This window comes from Atractosteus spatula, chromosome 21 (assembly GCF_055471065.1).
Source record: "Atractosteus spatula isolate fAtrSpa1 chromosome 21, fAtrSpa1.hap1, whole genome shotgun sequence".
Classification (NCBI taxonomy): domain Eukaryota; kingdom Metazoa; phylum Chordata; class Actinopteri; order Semionotiformes; family Lepisosteidae; genus Atractosteus; species Atractosteus spatula.
This window is the reverse complement of record NC_142726.1, coordinates 12372530-12394907: the sequence shown is the minus strand read 5'-3', so window position 1 is coordinate 12394907 and position 22378 is coordinate 12372530. Positions and strand designations below refer to the sequence as shown.

General features: G+C 35.7%; 1 protein-coding gene across 2 annotated transcripts in view; it reads right to left on the bottom strand.

Moving 5' to 3' along the window:
* The window catches only part of znf536 (zinc finger protein 536), a 170757-nt gene that overhangs the window by 82743 nt on the left and 65636 nt on the right, over positions 1–22378 (bottom strand). For both annotated transcript variants that reach the window (XM_088939052.1, XM_088939054.1), the window contains exon 3: positions 2646–4837. In XM_088939052.1, the coding sequence (XP_088795178.1) occupies positions 2646–4836 (2191 nt within the window). In that variant the 5' untranslated portion in view covers position 4837. The remainder of the gene's footprint in view (positions 1–2645; positions 4838–22378) is intronic.

Below are 22378 nucleotides of genomic sequence, written 5' to 3'. Positions count from 1 at the left end.
AGTGCAGTTGTTTCCATTTTTCATTTAGTTTTTGTTTCCTAATCTACAGGATATGTTTGTTGGTGAACCACACAGTAGAGAATTGTGATTTTTGTAGATTTAGCTACTTAAGAAAATTACACTCCAAGTATACTGAATTTAACACTTTTAAAATGTCTACAGTACGTAGAGTAGAATTATAATGAAGAGCAGAATCCTAAGTGCTACAAGCTATGTTTGTGATTTTATGAAGAAAAAAAACTTCCTGCTATATAATTCTGAAGATAATGACTTCCGTAGCATGTATCCCTGACTCTCCCTTAAATGGTATTTTCATTTAATAGTCTGTATTAGAAAACAGTTCTAGAGGTTTTTATCTCTGTTTCATTTTCATTAATTCCTAATTGGGGTGGGGGTTGTCTGTTATTATTTCTTAGATTAAAATAAACATAGCCAATCCCATGTTTAAAACCATTGCACTACATGGAGCAGATAAGAAATATAACTAGCTGGTACTGTAAATAAATAAACAATTTCTTCTGTACTGATGAAATTAAGTTGCTTAGAGCTAAGCCTTTTCCTACAACTTAAAAGCATATTTTACTCTGCAAACGCATTTCAAATTTTTTTGACCTGCTTTATATGTACTGTATATCTTTAATTAGTGTCTTGTTTAGCTTAAACAAACTGATTATCACATAGTCATGACCCAATTAATAAGCAAGCTACTTAGCCTTAGACTGTTACCCTGAGGACTGAGAAAGTTACCTTTAAAAGTTCTATAATCATTAGCAACAGCCTCTTTAAAAACCAGTAAATATACACTTTATCTATTAAGCTTTTGGTCTTTCTGCAGTAGTGGGTTCACAGTCTTTAGTATTTGAATTAATAATAATCTGTCTTGTTGCTGCTATATTCTTTATTCACATTCCATCTTCTGGTCCTGTAAGTAGTATCCTGTAAAGAAAGCTGTGACTTTGGAAGTAGACAGAGTGTTTCATGGGTATTTGAACAGAGGCATTAAGTATCATGAGAATGTGTGGAATGCACAGCATGGATTTTAAGTGTTTTGCTTAACAAATGCTGCACCGATTTTCTTTCTTCACAAAGAATTGAATTGGTTTGCTTAAATCTTACAGGGCCCCTTTGTAGTCCTTTGGCAGTTATATAACAACCACTGACGGTAAATTCACCTTATAATTAACAGATTTATTCATGTCACTGGCAATCTGTTGAAGCTGAGTGAAGCAAAAAGAGGTACCAAAAAGAAACCCAGGTGAAGCCCTTTTCACTGTATGGGTGGCTGGGTCTTCAGGAAACAACTGGAGCAAGTCGATGCATTGAACCAAGTACTGGCTATTTTTCCCAAAGTGCATTCAGAGATTAGGTGCTAAGGAAAACCAGTGATGTTACATGAATTCAGTTGTTTCCATAGTTTGCATACTTATTTCATGCTGCGCATGCTTAAATTTAGGTATACAAATTGTTAAATTGGAATTGCTTTGCTTACAATGATGCCCAGAATATTGATGTTTCTACACTAAAATAGAACTGAAAGAATTTACTCCCAAAAATAATTTAGTTGTACACGAAACCGAATGACAATCATGTTTACATTCACATTACCATCATGCCTTCATTTTGCTGTTGAAAATTAAAGAATACAACTCAAAAAGGCACAGTTCTGAATAAGCGCAAAAGCGCACAGTTCAGAATAAACCATCGATATTATTCTTGAGCCATTTTGTTTGATTGATTAATTGACTGGTGTTTGGCACATTTAGCACAGGTAGTGCTAAAAAACTTACCCATACATCCATTATCAGTGAGCTGATTATCCTGGTGAGGGTCACTGCAACCCCAAACCTATCAGGGAAACACTGAGCACAAGGCAGGACAGAGAGCACAAGGCAGCTCTCTCTTGGGACTGAATGCAAGTCCATCATAGAGCAACAAAGAAAGGGACAATTTAGATTAGCCAATCAAACCTAGCCAACATGTCTTGGGGAAGTGGAAGGAAAATGATCCTTCCGACAAACACATACGCAAAACATAGGGACAACAACTAAACTCCATATAGGCAGATGCCTGAGCCCAGAATCAAACTTACTGTAGGACTTTGGAGATGTGAGGCTGCAGCACTAACTGTGATATCACCATGATATCCTGTGTGACTTACTGTACAAGTCACATTATACAATGAAGTAATTCAACCCAGTCCCTTTCTTTTAAATGGAGATTTGGCCATTCCATAGTTTATTAAAATATGAAACCAGTTTAAAGAAAAGATGTTTCTACCTATATTTTAAAGCTGTTTTTTAGTTCTTCATAGACATTATCCTTTTTTTTTTGCATTTTGAACATGTCGTACTTAGAATAGAGGAAAATTATAGAATTGGATGGCTTGAAACCCACTTGCAATTAAAAGTACATGTACAGTACATGTGGACTGGAACTGACATATTTTAAGATATCATCCATTTTTTCAAATTCTGCAGGCTACAAAAATGGTTTATAAGATCCAGAAACTTCCCAAATATGAACAGATCATTCAATCCTTAACCCTTTCTGATATTATGGTTATATTTTGTTTTATAGTCACTGAACACCAAAGTGTGTTGATAAGAAGATGCAAAGTGGGTCTGCTAGGAATAGGAACTTCTTACCTGAGGAAGGAGAGGAAGGGTGGGGGCTGTCTTCTTGGGCGCTGCCTGTTTGCGAGAGACCTCCTCCAGCTCCACTTTCTTCAGTGATGTTTGAAGAGCCAGGGGTTGTCGACCTACTGATGGACTGCGACTCCGGGTCACTTGCAGAACCCCGGCGCTCATCCAGACAGCCATGGATCCCCTCTTCTCCCTGCTTGCGGTCCCTCGTGTGCACACGGGAATGGACAACCACTTGATGGTAAGTTCTAAAAACCCTTCCACAATCAGGGCATTCAGTAGGCTTTTCCTTCATGTATTCAAGGCTTTGACCAATGCTGTGGGACATGAACTCTCTACTGTTGTCAAAGGTATCATCTTTGCAAGAGACAAGGTTGCTGCTTTTTGTACACTGCACAGATTCAGCATGCAGCTTCTGCTTGGAACCATCAGCAGCCACGACAAGGTACTCATGCTTCTCTTTAGCAAAGACTAGGCCTGCATTGACCATGGCCTCTTCCTGACTGTGTGGCACTTGGTGCTGCTCTTTAGGCAGAAAAGCTTGATCCATAGCCATTCCCCTGGCCATGACCTGCCAGGCCTGATAGCTATTCAGGGGGTCCATTTCTGCCACTTTAGCTGCTGCTTGCAAGCGTTCCATACAACTTGACTTGAGAGGAGGCACCAGATTCAAGCAGCCCAGCAAAGACCGTTTCTCTCCTTCAGGCAAATTATGGCCCATGCTAGCAACTGGTGCCAACAGTTTTCCAAGCATTTCTTTTTCTTTCATTGCAATCCCGGCCTTAGTGAGCATCTGGTTTTGATCGGATAAACCTGCCTTATCAGGTGAAAGGAATCCACTTTGCAAGCATGATATGTATCGGGAGTACAAGTTTGCATGGGCTTCATGTGCCATGTTGTTCATGCTTATGGGCACTTCAGAATCCGAGGGGGATTTATTTTTAATTGATAGTTTATTCAGGTGGACTTTCATGTGGTTTTTCAAGAACCAGGGCTCTTTGAAGCGCCTCCCACAGATCTGGCAGCAGTGCTCAAAGGAATCTTTGTGCTTCCTCATGTGGCCCTTCAAGAACCAGGCCTGGCTGAAGACCTGGCCACAAACCTCGCATCTGAACTCACTTGCTGGTTTCTCGCCATTGCCACTAGAACCTTGACCCTGGGCTGACTCAGCAGTGATGTGGGCCTTCTCCACGTGGCTGATGAGATCCTCCTCCTGAGAAGCCGCAAAGTCACAGAGTGTGCACTTGTAGGGCTTGTGCAGTATCCGGATGTGGCGGTCCAGCTCCTCACGTTTCTTGAACTTCCCTTTGCAAAATGTGCAGCGGAAGCCTGAGGGAGGGGCTGCCTGCTCCTCCTGTGCGCTGGCTGGCTTGGGAGAGGGCGACGGCTGAGACAGAGTCTCTGGAGTGCTGTGGCCGGTGGGAGTGAGTAGACCACTAGCAGTGGCAGGCGCCTGTTGTTGCTGCTGAGTTTGCATGGGCAGGTGCTGGTGCTGGAGAGGCTGAGGCTGCTGTTTTATATCCAGCCTAGGCTGCAGAAGGCTGCTTTTCATCTGCTTATCCCTCAGGATGGCTCTCTCCTCAAGCTCATGCAAAAGACGGTTCTCCTCGCGGACTCGGCCACGGCCTTTCCCAAGATTGCCCAGTTTGTGTGTGCGAAGATGGATCTTCAGATTGCCCTTCTGGGCAGCCCTGTGGTCACAATACGGGCATTTGAAAGGCTTCTCCCCAGTGTGGGTTCTCATGTGCAGTGACAGGATGCTGTTAAAACGAAATCGCTTTCCACAAAGGGGGCATGGGTATTTTCTGTTCTTACGGGCATCATCTTCAATGTCGTTCATCTGAGACATGATGCCCAGATTCTGTCCATTCAGAAATTGCTGCAGATCCACCCTCCCATTCATGCTTAGACTAGTATCAATGTCTCGGTTGAGCTGGTTGGCAAGCAAAGCCATCTGACTGCTTAATGGTTGGCTGGCCAAAGCCATGTGACTCTTTTCATCTAGTGGAGTAGCAGCTTTCTCTTCAGGAATCTGTCTATTCTGAAGATCCGGAAAGGCATGGCCAAGCTGTGCTGTTAACTGGTGCAGTTTCTGGCTTATAGGATACTGGCCATTGAGTACAGTGTTGCTAAGATGGGCATCAGCTTCAGGCACTGCTGAAGACACACCAAGGCACAAACTAGTTTCCTCCATCCTGAAAGGACAAGAAAAGCAAAATTCAATGTCATACATAAATATAAAAGACGGGAAGAACTTACAGCATCTAACACCACATCTTGTGTTATTTGATGGTGCATTAATACATCAACAATCTAGTACTAAGCTAATTTTACAGTATGACAGATATTCAAATAAAACAGCTTGAAATTATGACAAATTAAAAAATATATATCCTCAAGTATATGAGACAATTGTAATGCAATTTTAGAAGGAATAATTGTACTGTAAGCATGCTGAGTACAGCATAATTAAAATACTTCGACCAACAGATCAGAAAACTTTCAATTACACGCCTTAATGAAACAGAGCAATACTGTTGTTATTTAACTGCATGTATATAACAATTACAACATTAACAATACCACTTAAAACCAAGGGGTTACACAAGTAAACATGTTCTTATCTTAGTGCTAAAAGACGTGTAAGCATATTTTTCATTTAAAGTAAAAAACACAATATATTTGAAAGGGATCAATATAAATGAAAGACAAATAAAACATTGTTCTCACTGAGACTTACTGTAGGTGTGCATAATATGTGTCAGTAGAGTAAAAACAGTTTTCAGCTATACACAACTGAAGAATATTACAAATGGACAAACCTTTATTGGGATTTACAAGAATGTGAAATAATATTCCCACTCTTATGCTGGATAATGCTCTGTTCTGTACAACTGAGGGTCAAGCTTTGGAAACAATGAACTGAGTTTTGCTTTAGTCAACAAAAAGTGCTATAATATCTCATTAAGCTGCTTAGTATGCTGCCTAGTAACAGTACTAGGTGCTATAACACATGATTATAATCATAAAAATCCTTCAGTGTTTGCAACTAAGCATTAACGAGGTATATTAAATTTTAAGGAGAATGCGACCAGCAGCTTGGTGAGACTTTCCCACTGTACAGTACTACAAAGTACCAGTGACAAGACAGCAATGTATTTGAACGAGTGTGGTTTGTCTGTGTCATTATGACGGTTAAGGTTCTCGCGTGATGGGATCACTAAACATCCTAAAAAGGGTCTTTTCAAACATGCCTCAGGGTACTTGATGAAGGCAAAGCAAAGAATACACAGCCTCTGGCCATAAATACACCTTTTTACAAGTAACAGATCAACACAAGAGCCGATGTTCACCCACAGAAACGGTATTTAATACAGTACATTTAAAGTGGAGCATAAGCAATGATTTACAGTGAAGTTTATTCTCACCAACAAAAAGGTATGCCATTTTGCAAACTTCCTATCTCAAAATGTTTATTAAAGTCACAGAATGAAGGAGCGGACCACACCATGCTGTAAAACACCAGACAAGTCTGCTAAGCTGTTTTCAGGGTCATTTCACAGCTATAAATATTATTGCAAAAATAAACCAAGGCTTTTCAGGCACACATTTTAGCCTAGACCTTTGGCATGCTGAAGCAAGTAGTTTCTATCTTTTGGTAATCAACATGGGTAAGAATTTTGCATCCAAACAAATTACATCATAAACATTTCTGTAGTAGGCAGGAATGGAAAGTTTATTTGCTGACATGCCATTTATAAACTTAGGAGTGGCCTGTTGTTAGCGGAGTCTCTCTCTCTACATTAGACTGATAGAAAATCATGTACTGTATAATAACGTGAATTAAGCACCAGAGACGCTTGCAAATATTTACTATATACTTAGCTTTTTTAATGAAAGTAAGTGAATAATTCATTACCAGAAATACATAGATGACATTAACTATTTTAAATGATCTAAAGGAAAACATTTAGGAATAATCTTACATTGTAGATTAGCTTTAATATTCTTCTACTTTCAGTTATTTGTATTCATGGAGGAATGCCAGGCTTTTATGTCCATGTAATAAAAATGGGAAATGGTAGGAAATACATAAGAACTGTACAACTTGATCAGGAAAGGAAAACAAAGCTTGTTCTACATGAAAAATTAATAGGATACCTGGCTGTACGAAATGTCTTCTTCTAGAGGTCCAGGAACATAATATCTCGGCCTAAGTGTCATGAGTTGCTGAGACCTCTTTACTGGATGCTGCTGTCAGCTATAGCAGTCATTAAAGTAATCTAGCTAATTTTTTAAATTCCTCAATTGCTTTAGCAGGGAAAGAAAAAAGGACCTGACAATAATAAGGTACAGTTACCCAGAATTCATAGCCCTGCTTGGCTTCCCAACATATTTTACACAGCTAAGGCTATATACAGAAAATCAAATGTTCTGAAACAGCTTGATATTCTTTGGATGGTAGTTGCTATTTGCAATACAAATCTGTGACTTAAGAAAGCTGGTGAGGGGGTGCTCATCTATAGATAGCAGTTTGCCATTTCCTTCCATTTAATCTTCTGCTTTATCTTCTAAAATATAAAAAGGCAAGATAAATGGTGGATTAATGAAATAACACAGAAGGATAAATTTGTTGTAGGACTCTGCATTTTTTGGATATCGTTTATAATAACACATATGCAAATGAATGGCATTAAAGTGCTATCTTTTTAAAGAAAAGACATTTAAAGCATTTGCCCAATTATAAAGGACACAGAATGGTTAAAACATCTGACATGCAGATTTTAGGTATCACCCTCTAATATAATTCTACCTAAATACATATAACTAAGAATGATGACGGGAGCAATATTTTCAGTGTAAAATACTATTCTAATTGCAATACGTAGTTTTAAAAACCATAATTTGCTGCTCAGTATACTATTATCAGACACAGGACCATTGCATTATGCACCTTATCTATAAAGAAACAAAGAAAAATAAAATCTAAATACTTTTATCTGCATAATTCAGTTCCACATTTTCAGTTAGCAATTTATCTGATAATAACCTGAGATTCTGATAAAAATAAAAAAAATCCATTCAATTGACGTGTGTCCACTTGAGCTAGCACAGCAATAAGAACAATTAGTTGAAACATAAAGGTTCCATCACACTGCGATTTCATCTTTCATAATGAAAGAAAAACCACCAAGAGATCAATTGTGAAAGAGAGGTTCTGCTTAGGTGTTTCAACATTTGCAAGTGAAAAAAGAAAGAAAATACCAGACTGTATTGCCGTTGTACTGTGTGTTTCATTACACTACCAGCACATTTTCGGGAAATTGTTTGCAGGTCTAATGCAGTAGCTTCAGACAAAGATAACTACCAACTGTAATCAGCGAAAATAACTTTCTGCAGTTCTTAAAATTTTCAGTTAGTAGTGTTCACAAGCTTACCTTCCTGTATAGAACCCATTTAATCATTTTCATCTTAGTGCTCCTGTGAAGCATTTGTAGGCCACAATGCTGATGGATTCCTTCAGTACCTTCAACCCCCAAAATGTTTTCGACAAGGCAACAGCAAGTACTGTATTTATTGAAGCTTTTTTCTCATGTCTCATTCTGCCTGTCACATGTAACATTTACTTAGTGTTAACAATGCACTTTTATAAATATCACAGCTCAAATGAAGTTTCTTAAAGCCACCCGGACTTCCTATTACACTTTCTCAGTTAGATATGTGGTACTTTCTTACAGTTTGTGGTTAATATTTACCGTTCCAGGCAACGTGACATACAACCTGATTTTGCAAATTGTAAACCAGCCCACAGCTTAACTAGTAATTATACATTCTACATATATAGATACAGATGCACACATTTTTATTTATGTATACAGTATATACATATTCTAAAGTCTACGCTATGTGGTACTGTACATGCAGAGTGTAGGAAAGATCAAACAAATGTTCTTTATTTGTTTTCTTTAATGTTTTCTAAACATTACATCTATTAAATTCAGTGTTAATTCTTAAAAAAGAAAAATCTAATTGCGACTGGTAATGGATTGGGTTTTCCGAAGTAAGTCTTAAGCTTTAGGCTGCATGGATTCAAATGCATGTGGGCTGAATGCATGTTTCTGATAACCATCTGTAGACTATGTAAAATGTAAGCTATATATTTCATGATGAAAAATAAACTTGATTTGATGTAATGGTTTCCTGAATTCTTATGTACTAATTGTAGGACAACCTGAACTGTACCTGCCTTTTTGTTATTAACAATGGCCAAAAGAAAGGGTGTGTGGCTTCATAAGTTCCTAAATCATAGCAAAAAAAAAACAATTGTTTTGCAATCTATTTATTCACCAGATATTATAGACTAATTGCAATGCAATACCTCATTAATTACTATGAGGAAAATCATTATTACTAATAAGTCAATCGTTAATTACTATTAAGTGTATAGAATTCAAATTCAACTGCTTTAAACCATCAATGAATTCCGAGCACGATCAATTAGGTAGCACAACAATGCGATAAATACTGAAGATTTCAATCATGTCTTTAACATTTTATGAATACATACCTTAGAGTCTATAGAATATACGCTGTACTGTATATGGAGTGTACTGAAATTTGCTTTTACAGCCACGTAGTATCTCTGTAGAGCACAATAAAACAGCCTAGTCAGTGAAATAACCAAGTCACGGTACTCTAGATGAGCAGTTTTCAACTCAGAGATTGTCCAAAACACACAAGGCTTCATTAAGGGATTTGCTCTGACAACACATTTGTCAAGATCTTTTGTCTTACTGTCCTGATATTTTACCGTTTTAAACAGCACTTTTTTGCAAGAATTTCTTATTTTGATTTGCTGGTAGATTAAACTGAGGAACAATTAGCACGAAAAATGGTTGGAAACGTGATCCCCCAAGCATAAAAATGTTTAAATTCTCTGTTCTTTATTATTTTATTATGTACTGTATAATAGGAGAGTCACTGCAGACAGAAATCCAGCATTGGAACATTTTTGTTGTACTGTACTAGATCTATCCACAAAGTAGCACAATTGGACAGAAGACTGTCTCAAGTGCTCTTATGCTGCAGTTATTGCCAGTAGCCCTAATCCTTCCACTTTTCATTTTATTTAATAACAGAAAATAGGCACAAGAATCCAAATCCAAACATAAATATGCTGTTGCTCAATACATTTCTTTTTTCTTCACAATGACAATTCAAAATGATAAATGTGCACCAGAGGTCACATACAACCAGTGCTGTGCTTAAATCTTGAGGTTTCCCTGTTAAAAGGAGTGTTCTCAAGAGGTGCTCTCAGAGTGTCCAGTTACCAGGGAAACCTGTTGAGTCAAGAGCAGCATTGATGTGTGTGCACATTCATACACAAACTTCTGCATTTTGTTTCTTTTTTTGTGTAGTCTTTTGGCCAGTAGACCATACTGGATGTTGAAATTAAAAAGAAAACCAGCCTTGAGAATTATTTTATCTTGCATTCATACATTTCAATTAATCATTTTCAGGTCTAGTTTCTCCAGCCATGAACCTGAAATACAGTATGCTGAAATGTGGCATGTGACATGCCTACTGGTTATTTTGGAGATTTAGCTATCACTTGAACATTTTGTGTGTTGTTTTCCATCTCACTACCTCCCTTTAAACCTTAAACCTTAATCACTAGTTGTTAAGTCCTTTCTGCATCTTAATTAACAAACAGCTATTTTTTTCAACAAATTGCAGATATTTTAAACTATGGCCTTTCACTTTGTATATGCTGTACATAGTTAGCTATTTTGAAAAGAACATTTGCCAGCATATTTCAGGTTAAATGACGAGCGGAAATAAGAACCATTCTGTTGCAAGCTTAAATTAGCTTTTGCTGTGCTGAATTAAGAAACAGGATAAAAGTTTTAAAGGTAAATAATCAAATGTAAAATTTAAAAACTGGAGACTAAAGTTGAAATCAGATTTTGCAAAACATGAAATAACAATGGTTACTCAGAAAATCATTTTAAATTAGCCTACACTTACTAGTTATTATACCATAATTATACTTATGGTTCCATTCAAATCCACAGTATTTCTAAAAGTAACCGTAACAGTATTTGAGAACATATAGTGTATATAGATAGAAGTAGCTGAATAATCACTGAATACTATGAAAATAGTTGAAAATAGTATTGTCAATTCTTGCTGTGTATATTTCATGCTACTTTGTGGAAAAAAATAGAAGCACAGTCACAAACAGTTGGGTATAATTGTTTTAAAGAAATATTTTCATTTCAACCTAAAATTTGTTCTCTAAAAACATCATGCCATTACTTATACCCTACATGCTGCTACCGATGTACAGTGTTTACACTTACCTTGTATATATACCTGTAGTATGTATTCAGATTAGTCTCTGCTTCACGCAGTTTTGTAAATTTAAGTATGTACAAGCTGTGTGCAGAACAGATTTTTTGAAAGACACGTCAAAGGTGAATTTATAAAAAAAAGGCTGGGGTTATAAAAATATGATAATACTATCCAGACCACAGGCAAAAGACAAACACAGAATTGTATTTAACTGTTAGAAATATCTTCATAATACACTTATTGAATAACAACTGGCTCTTTTACTTCCAGTCTCAATGTTAAACAATATGTTATTGATAGAATTTAAGAAGACTGTCAACAGGTAGTTCACCTTTCAGCTCATCTCTAAAGATCACTATAAGGAAAAAATGCAGCTTTTCATCCCTGTGTCTGAAAGGCTATATGGATGCCAGTGCAAGATCGATGAGAAACAAGCACATTCCCACAGTTCATTGTTCTGTAAGCATCAGCTCGACTCAAAGCTTTACTTTATGCTAAACACTCGCCTTATTATGCTCAGCAGATGTGGGGTTTATAGGCATTGTACAATAGTCACAATGTTTTGGAAGCACTGCTTCTTATTGGTTTTGCCTTTATGTTATGCACAGTGAATATTGATTGTTCAAACATTTGCTAACCAGACTTTGTTTTGGTAAGTGATATTCCTTAAAATAAAATTCTGTCATTGGATACTTTGTTATTCTTACTATAGTTAGTACAGTATTATAGAGCTTACTATGTCTTTTTCAGTTTGTTCTCTGAACATATCCCTTCTCAGTGATTTTCCTTATATATCTGTTTCTTCGTAATATACAGTACGTGACAATGTTACTATCACCTGAGACTCAACTAACACCACTAAAGGCCACTAAATAATGTCTTAACCATTGCTTTGCAAGTTAAATCATTTCCTCATTTAACTCTAAGAAAATCAATGGGAATTGTATTATACACATTAACCTAGCAAAACAAATAATACAAATTAGCCCAAATGTCTTTAAAATCTGCTTAACACAGAAAGGCAGGAAAAACACATCTGTGGTGTGTGTGTTGCAGTGAAATAAAAGGTATTTTGTTGTTTATTGGCTGTGTTTCACAAATCAAATACTCAGTTCTTTGCTGCTTTTTTATATCTGCATAAAGCAATATCAGAACGCCCCACTTCTGAACATTCTAAATAGGACAGGATGTTCCTATTCAGGATTCTAAAAAGTTAGCTTCTTTGAACTTGATATCAATATAACCCCAGATAACCAAATATCAGAAATAATTGCTGTTTTCTTCTTTTCTTGATGGTACTGCTGTAATGATTTTGCATAATGGCTTGAACAAAGTGCTGTTGTGACAGGTGGTAAAATCAAGCTAGTAAGCACAGAGACAGGGTTCAATTTAGTTTGTGAATCCTTTAATTGTTGTGCCGCTAATTAAAAAAAAGATTCTTTACACTCATGAATGTTTACCGTTGCTTGTATGCACACATAGAAATTAAAATTGTGCCTTCAAGGGCTGAGAACTATGGAAAAACCATAACTCGTGCTACTTCAACATATTTACCGGCTTTTCACAAACAGATTCTGTAGAAGTTTTTGCTAAACAAATACACAGCTAATTAGAGATGCTCATTATGTGAATTAACATGTTAAGCAAGTCATGTAATTATTTTAGATTATGCAGCCTTTAAGCGAATGATTCTTCAATGTCTTTTGATTTGTATTTTTATGAAAGGTGTGAACAAACAGGTAAGAACCACATGTTTTTAAATCAGAAGTAGCTGTGTCACGTTAATTTGGCTTTTTTAAAGCATTCAAATGTGAGTTTGAGCAAATTATTTTTTCTAAATTAATCTCGATTTTCAATGTGATGAAACTGTCAAACTTATTCAGATGTAGTGATTATGCAATATATGTACAAAGAGCACTACAAAGAAAAAGAACATCCTGTTTAAGTAACTATTCTTATCGAACCAATCAGGAAGTAAGAGAGAACTGAAAATGCACTGCATTCTCAGCACACTTTATAGTATTCTTTTTCTTCAGGTCTAGCACTATTGTTTGTATCTCAGAGTTACACTAAGAGACATGTTTTTTACATTTGTTGCATAGTACAAAAAATATAACTGTAACATAACAAAGGGGGAACTCAGAAGTCTACTCTTTAGAGTTGGTGAACGTTCGATATAGTATACTGTATACGGTAATAACTGAAGTAAGGAAATACAGCTGGCAAGTTGTTCTCAAGAGAAAGGGTGGGGGAGCACTCTGATATCAGGGTGCATGCTTCTTTATTGTGCTTTATCGGAAATGGTGCCCCACCTCTTCTGAAGGTTCAGATACTTTGTAGAGTGCACGCCATTAAAAAAATAAAGGTCCCAGTATTTTTAATAATAATAATAATACCAATACTCAGAGAAACAGGAAAAAAAACCCAAGTATGCTTCTGTAGCATGTGTCACATCTATGGCTTACTAAAAAAAACATTTTAAACATTTTTTAGTTTTCTTTTATATACAGCAACTGCTTTTAATTTTCTGACATCATTAAACATTATTTGATTAATATAATTAAAATAGGCTTAGAAAGTTACTTTTTTTTCATAAAGGGTTTTAGAAAGCTTTTCACTCAATTAAAAAAAACAACAACTCATGAGCTAACTTACCAGATTGCTGGATAAGAAGTAATGTTTGTTTAGGCATTCAATTCTTGATGTCTCTCTACACTTACCTTTGCTCTTTTGTCAGAGAGTATGCATTTTTATGATATTTCCTAGCCTTTTGACCTTGAAAATGGCAACATATTTATCCTCTTATAGAAAAAAGACATTAACTATTGCATTAAAAAGGCAATAAAAAGGAAAGGAAATAAATTGCTACTGATTTTCTACCCAGTGTACTTCTAAAGGGTGAGATCTCTGGCTTTTTTATTTATATTGAGCATTACTTCAAGAGCAAATCCAGCTGTTTTCAGTAGTTTATCAGCTCATGGCACACATACTGTAAAACCACAGTCACAGTGGTCAGGGAACAGGTCATGTTGTAAACCCAGTCACACCGTAGCCTCACATACTCAGTACCAAATTCATATTCCTTAAATGATTTTATGTTGTCTTACACAGAAATAGTAGAAATAGTAAATGTAATGTTTCTAAAATCAGGGTAAAAACTTGTATGCACTCTGCAGACATCCCAACCTCCTTGTCAAACTTGCTGTTTAAAGAACAACATGCATAAGGCTGCATGGAGTTATGCAGCCCATGACATCTATGGATTATTCCACCATTGTTTACAGTACACTACTTGGACATCAACATGGATTAAACTGACTATACAAACAATTTAAAAACATTTCTTCCTTCTTGTTATTATATTAACTATATATTTATACACTATGTCTTTATTCAAGCAATACTGATATATATCTATACTGTTTGAACATATAAACTGTAACAGATAATATCTCTTATATCAAACTAAACCTAGGAGAACAACAATTTGGAGAAAATCAGACAGGTAAAGCAAGCTTATAATGGAGCAGACATACAGTAACAGTCATCAAATAATGAGTATGTGTATTATCACATGAAAAATAACAAGGTTAAAAGGTACAAGCTGTTATGTGTGCTGTAGGCAACCTTGTATGTTGTAACATACAAGCAATAACCCAACATCATCCTACAACTGTGATGTTATTTAAATTTCAATGGATGGCAGAAGAAGATGTACAACAACAATATCGTTGCAAACTGCTTGTCCAACTTATTTGACAGGATGTTTAGGAGGTAAAATACCAACTGGGGCAGGTTAGCCAGACCCTAGGGGTAAAGATGCATGAGCCAGAGACGTCACCCAATAGGTAAAGCCTTTTAATCTTTCTGCCTCAACCATCTCAGTGGACTGAACTTGTTTATAGATCATCCTCATGGTCTGGCACATCTTTTCTTCTGCATCTGATTAAGTTAACAATGTGCTGTTATTTGCATGCTGATTTAACAGGCCCTTCTTTTACAGCTGCTCCTAAAAGCTGGTCGAGCTCTCTGTAATATGATAGCACAGCAGTCAGTAAATGCAATCTTTGTCAAACCCAGGTGTGCTCTTGACTTCGTTCTAATTCGTTCCAAGCAATTTTTCTCCCTGTAGCTTTATAAGGTTCTATTATAATCAAATCTGGAGCAAAACCGCTCTTTTTTATTAATTATAGAGTGAAACTGATGTGAATGTATTCAGAAAGCATCTTCAAAATAGGTCGGCATACAGTTTTCTATTCTTATCACATTTAAATGTCAACATGGTGCAAAGCTCTACAAATTAGTTCAGGCAGACTTCAACCCCCATTTAACATTTAAATCTCCATTCTGTAAGCCTAAAGTATGATTTAAATCATTTTACACATACAAAAAGAAACTGTTATGACTTTCAGAATACTCATTTTAATACAGATATTATTCTAAGCCCTTCTTAAAGAATATGCATGAAGAGGAAACTGCTCTTATAAAAAAGCAATAATGCATTAGCTTTCATAAATTATATATCCTGTACCTATAGATGTACTGTACCATGTGGTTTTTATACAGGGGTATGCATGTAACCTCAATTTAGATTAAAATATTAGAGAGGAGCTGTTTCAAAAATATATACTGAATGCTCTTGTCTGGAATTAATATATGATTATTTGCAAGTGCTGCATACCACGAAATAATGTGATATTACATTGTAATAACCTAACTCTGTCTGTAATATACTGTAGCATGCCATGAGGAACATCTCCATATTCCTTATAATTCCACTATTATATAAAATACATAGGTTTAAAAGATGATATTTATAATAAATTCCATTAATGAGATCCTGCTGTGAATATGTGTTCATCATCTGTGTTCTTATTGCCTGATTAAACAGTAGCTTTCAAATTTGCACAAGCATTTCAATATGGTAGACAGCTTGTTACAGGTATTATACAAAGCACAAGCATCATACTAGCCCAGTGCTCTAGAAGTATAGTGAAAGAGACAATGGCATGCAGTACAAATCCAACAATGCTTAAGAGATATTTCATTGCAAGGGATATAGCATTTCAAATTAAACTTAAATTACTGACCTATGATTAGGCTACTTAGGCTCTACTCGCAACTATTGAAATCCCTGTTTGTACATACATTGTCTATCTGGAAATGGAGGAAAGTGGCTAAGTGGAGCTGCTTAGATGATCAGTAATGTTTTGTTTGTTCTCTCCATATCATCTTCTAATGAATGTGGTGCTACACTGAACACACCCTAATACTGAGCATGATATTTACCTTGAAGACAAACAATGTGACAGAAAAATCCCTATCTTCCACAGTGGAAACACAGCCCTCTAGTTTGCCCAGAGTAAGAAAACAAGCCCAAGACTTTTTTGCACAGGCAGATCCCCAGCCTTCATTCTACTTTCCTCACCATCCCCACAGGACAGTAAACTAAAAGGTTTTTAAAACTTTTGAAAAACGTATTCAAAGCAAATGGCCTATAAATTGTCTCACCGAGTACTGGAAATGTCAAGGCATAATATACATATATTCTTTCTGACTGAAAAATACAAGCACATTCAAAGGAATTTAATTATCTATAGTCAAACCGAGTTCAAGCCAAGTGAAAGAATAAGATGAAGATGAATATAATTCATTACTGGATAAACAGAGCTCAATGACTCACATCAAATTGGCACAATTCAAGATTTCCAAAGTTAAAACATATTTGATGATAGTACTATTTTGTGTGCGAACTCTTCATAGTATCAGTCTTAACCCAAAAGGACAATTTTATATTTAAAGTTTGCTATTTTTGTGTTACGGGAATAGAAACTGAACCATTTTTTAAAACGCAACACCAATTCAGGATAAAACATTAGACTGAACACAGGTTTTACCGTATGTTTTAGCGCTGACATTAATAAAAAACATGTGTGGGTCACGTAATAAATTCAAATCAGAGACCCCAATGTAAATGAACAATATTGTTGTATCCTCCATTAGCTCAAACACACACTGTTGCATTTCATAGCAAAAACATTGCACATGGACCTCAGGGATACTTTTCCAATTAATCTCTAAAGCTACTGCCAGATCTGCCACTTCAGTTGGCAGCAGTTGATGTTAATGTACTATATGTTATATGCATTTGCCCATCTCATTCAACAGGTCCTACATTGGGTTAAGATATGGGGATATCAGCCAATTGGTGATGCTGATCCCTGATTAAAGCAGAAAGCCTCAAGTGACCCTTGCCATGTGAGAATAAACATTTGCACATTGAAGGATTAAGAAATTATACTGTACTGATATTTGTCTTGCTGGAACATCAGGTAAGAGCACAAGTCTCAAAATGTGGTTACCAAAATTCTGTGAAGTGAGATTACCATCTTCAAGTCAATCTGCTAAATTTATCAATCCCTCATCCTTCCCTACTCCACCTCCATGAGGCTCCTCCCATCAAAATGGTGCTGTACCCCAACACACACTTTCTTTCATAGTTTCTCCTATATACACATGCTTCACTTGCTGGCGCCACTTAAAGTATGAGTCCATGGCCACCAGGACACTTTACTTTAAAACCTAATTCCAAATGATGCTTTTAACCAAATCAGTAACATTGTTCAGCTGTTCACACATTCTGATTGTTGGCAGGAATACTGAACAGCTGTATTTCACATTTACTGTAACACCCACCTCTAATTTTCAACTCAGCAAACACATGATGTTGAATTTTTCCATTAAAGTTTCTCAATTTTAGTGCAGTTTTAAAAATCCAAGACTGTTTCAGAGTGTCTCAGTGAACACAAAGTCATTCAGTCACCCAATCTCTACAAAATACAGACAACTATAATTAATCAGAAACCATCATTCTTTTCCAAAATCTGCGAGTTTGTTGTCCATGCTGTGTGTCTATGTGGCGAGTACTGAGTACTCTACTGAGTTACCACGCTCCTAATGTAGAGGCACCAGGTTGAGTCCTGATGTTACCATAGTAGAGGCACCAGCTCTGGGCTGATCATCCAGATGGTAATGGACAGAAGATTCCTGCTAGTAACAGGAATGTTCCTGTTTTTCTCTTTTTCACTGAGCCCTGATTTTGTTGCAGTCATTTTATCAACAGTGACGTGTATGTATCCAAACGTCACATGCATAAGCACATATTTCTTATGGCACGTGTTTTGTGAAAGTTTTTGTCATGCCATACTCAGGAGGTAATGAGGACTGCAAAAGGGGAGATGTTCTAAGATTTTCTACTGTAATGTCGCAACCTTGCAATATATCTTAATCAAACAGGCTAATTGGTTAACCTTGCATAATACATAATTAGGGATGAAAATACACTTTGTATTTCTAAAGTGTAGATACACACTGAATATTTTATTTCTAACTGCATTATCTTGCATTGCTTTGTAATGTCATTCTACTTGCATTATGTTACACTACTGTATATTTTATACTACTCTACATTGTTATTTACAGTTTCACAGTTCACAGTAATGGGTTTGAATGTAAGCTGACTGGAATAAAGGTGTCAGCTTAAAAAAGGAATGATATATAAATATATATATAATAAATAATTAATAATGATAAACTTGTACATGAATTTCAATTTCAATAGTCCTGCACTGTACCTACATTACAGTATTTTAACTCCATGGAAAAACATCTCACACCACAGAGTGTATTATATTCTACTGCTTTATTCTTGGTGATCTCAAATATTTATCAAATAAAGAAATAAATCTTACTATCCCAGGGTAGTAATTCCCCAATTATTTTGAGTACCTGCTGACAGGTATGTAACAGTCTTGTATGTCTATATCAGTTTTCAACCTTAACTTTCCCACTGTGGGAAGCATAGATGCCTGGGGCAAAATTCATGAAGTGGATACATGTTCATTATTTAGCTCAAATACTTTCATTGTTGAAAACGGTTAAGATTGAAAACATGGTTAGAGAGCCCATAAAGAATGCTCAGTCAGTTGCAGCCGTTTTTAACAGATCTTAAACACTGTCAAGATTCCTTCAAAGACCACAGAAACAAAACACATATGGTAATTTATATTTGTAAAGGACAGCACAAGATGATGAGCTACTCTATGTTACTATACTACAAGCTACATGTATGTATGGTCATTTTCATATTATTGCCATATCTTTCTCACTTTAAAAACAGAATACATCATTTGAGGATGCAAAAACAATTACATTTTCTAAAATATATGTAACCATTGCATTCTGCATCGCTCTCACAAGGATTCTAACAGCAAAATAATCGTGAGACCATTATTACTACGTACCGTACATCTATAGTTCTATTTCATGAAAAGTCCAGAAATACGGTCTTATGATGATTACAATAACTAACTACAATAGCATCTGATAATGGCAGAGGTTATGAATGCATATTAACTGTCATGAATGCATATTAAAACAGGACTTCCTTTCTGATCACTGCCATTACAATTGTAAGGTTACAAATCAGATGATGTTTTATGTTACTATCATAGGAAGTTTACAATTCAGTCCTTCTACTGTAACTGCGTCCTTGGACCTGAACTCCCAGGTTCCATAATCACTCATTGACTCCCACAAAAATAAAGGAAGATCATCCTACTGGTGCCAATTAACAACAGGCAATAACACTGACCCCTGCTGGTGAAAAGAGAGGCCAGTATAACTCTCTGTTTTTCATTTTATAGATTATATACACTTTGACTTGTGAAATGTGATTCTCACTGCAGTCACTGCACTCTGGTGAACGGCAGGTGGCTGAGGATTAAGGAACATGCTGATTCTCTTCAAGTGTATCATGGCCTGAGCTTTTCTACTCGTAGTCCACCTGTAGCTTTGCTTCTGCAAAGAAAACATGTAACAAATTCTCCTTACAAAGTTTAGTAATACTGTATGTACAGCATCTGTAGGTCTCTCATTCAGATCACAGTAATCGGGCTGTTCTAGCTTTTTAGACAGTTCACGTTTCTTTGTATTCAGGTTCAATGTCCATCCACTGACTTCAAGAGCAGATTAAAATAGTTTTGGTCATCACAGTATTTGAGTTTCGCAAAAAAAATTTACCGTGATTTTATCAAAGAGATTTTATGTTTTAGCACTTCTCTGAAAGTCCATAAATACACCATTTAAAGCAGGATACCAGAAATATGTCTTTAAAAAACATGTAAACTCCATCCATAATATTGTAATTGGGACAGCCCAAAGGTTCTTCTGTGCATTATAGAGTGTGAGATTGATTCAATTGGATAATACTGCAAAATTATTTTTGAAAAAAAAATCACATTTGAAACTGCAAAAACACATGAGGGAATATTTCATTAATCCAGGTCTTAAGGGTGTACCAGTGAATAAAATAAGGTTGAACCTCAATAGGATCAACATTCAGGGCAAAACTGCAATAAAAGTAGAAAGCTGACAGAGAAAATGATCTGTAATTAGGACAAACATCACTAAAAGCAAGTTCAAAGATAATTGTTTTCAATGAATATGTGACTTCATGTGAAAAATCCCATGGCAGACACTGCAAAGAATATGAGCCCAATGTGAGCTGGGGCAGCAGAATGACGATGAAGGTGAAATTTGCCATTGGAATAAAAAGTGAACAAAGACACCCTGCTGAGTGAGCATCAATCCATCATAAGACTTGCAATAAAAAACAACAACTATCCTGAGCATGCTTATCCTCTCAGAGATCTTTAAACAAAGAGGGCTATTGTTGTTTTCTTTTATAACACAGGACTTTGATGGATTCAAGTTGTTAAAGAAAGAAAGAAGAAAAAATGGTTTAACAAAGATATGAATTAAATTAAAAGAACTTTAAAAGACAGCACAAACTCTAGCTAGAGCTCCCATGATGCAGTACTGCAAAACTGAAGGGACAGTTCATTTCCAGAGCTTGATGAGTTGGCACCTCTGCTCAAGACTGGAGCTGAATCCTCATCTTCATCTGTTTTCCCTTTTTTTCTTATTTTTTAAGTGAGACTAGTATGTAGAGCCCTGTGGATGCTTCCCATATTTAAACTATTTATAATCACATGTCATACAAAACTTCTTCTTGAAAAAATTAGTTTCCAGTTAACTAGTGTAGCAACTGTTGTCAAAGTTCCGCATCACACTTTTGCAATACATATGAACAGACCCTTTTAGCTGCATATTACATTTAAGTATTTTACTGTAATTCAAATTCAAAACTCTAATTGTATTTACAACCCCCTTAATGAGCAATTGCTATATATTACTGCAAACTTTAATGTATTATCCTGACCAAGATTTTCTCTTATCATTCTTGCCATCGTTGAATAATCAGCCCTTTGTAAGACTTAGAGAATTTATAGAAATATAACAAAATACAGCAAAGTATTTGTCCTTTGACTTTGATATTTTTGTGTTTTTAAAACTGGTGCTAATAGCCCTTTAGAACAAACAGATATTTGATTATTACCCCTTTATGCTACAATTGTTACTACTTTTTTATTCTTTTGCAAATGTTTGAAATTTTAGATAAACTGCATTTCTCTTTGCGACCTTTAAGCTTCTAATTTTATATACAGAAAACATTTATGCCCTTTTTATCTGGCTTTTGTATTTACGAAGAAAGAATTCATCTAGTCAACTAAACATGCAAGTAACCTACTCATCTTCCACACATAGATGACATTTTTATTTAAAAAGGTTAATAAGTTGTTAATCAGAAGCTTAATAACTTGTTATTTTCTTTACAAAACCATTAATATTTAACGCAGATGGTTTTATTAATAGAATACACAATATGTTGGCTAACGTGTATTAATCACGCTTTGTTAAGGACAAAGAAATTAATTCATGATTCACACAATCATATAGAAGATGTTTGGTTAAATTATTTAAAATGTACTGTATTAATAAACTATTTATAAACATTAAAACTGAAAGGCTAGGTTGTGGGGTGATTAAAGTCCAATGTTAGAAGAACTGCACTAGAGCTCAATTAGATTTTTGGATGGAACATTGAAAAGACATCAGGTAATGACACAAAGAGACAAGGAAGAAGTGATCATTTAAAAAAAAGAACTACAACACCAATTTGTTAATCAAAGCAAAATAAATATTGCTCTTCATTCGCTCTATTTATTGAATGAACATATAATTTCCCAAAATGCTCTTCCCAGCTAAAATGTAATTAAATTGTGCCTTTAGTGAAAACATGCGGTAGTACTCCAATTAGTTCTGTTTTATCATTAGAAAATGGAATCAGGCATGCCAAAGGCATCAGTGTGCCCTAAAACAAGATAATGTAAGCAATTCACAATGGATATATTTGAGATGGTGTCCCAAGTGCAGAAGAAGCAATGGTAATTTCCCAGAAAATGATGCCTAAGGAACAC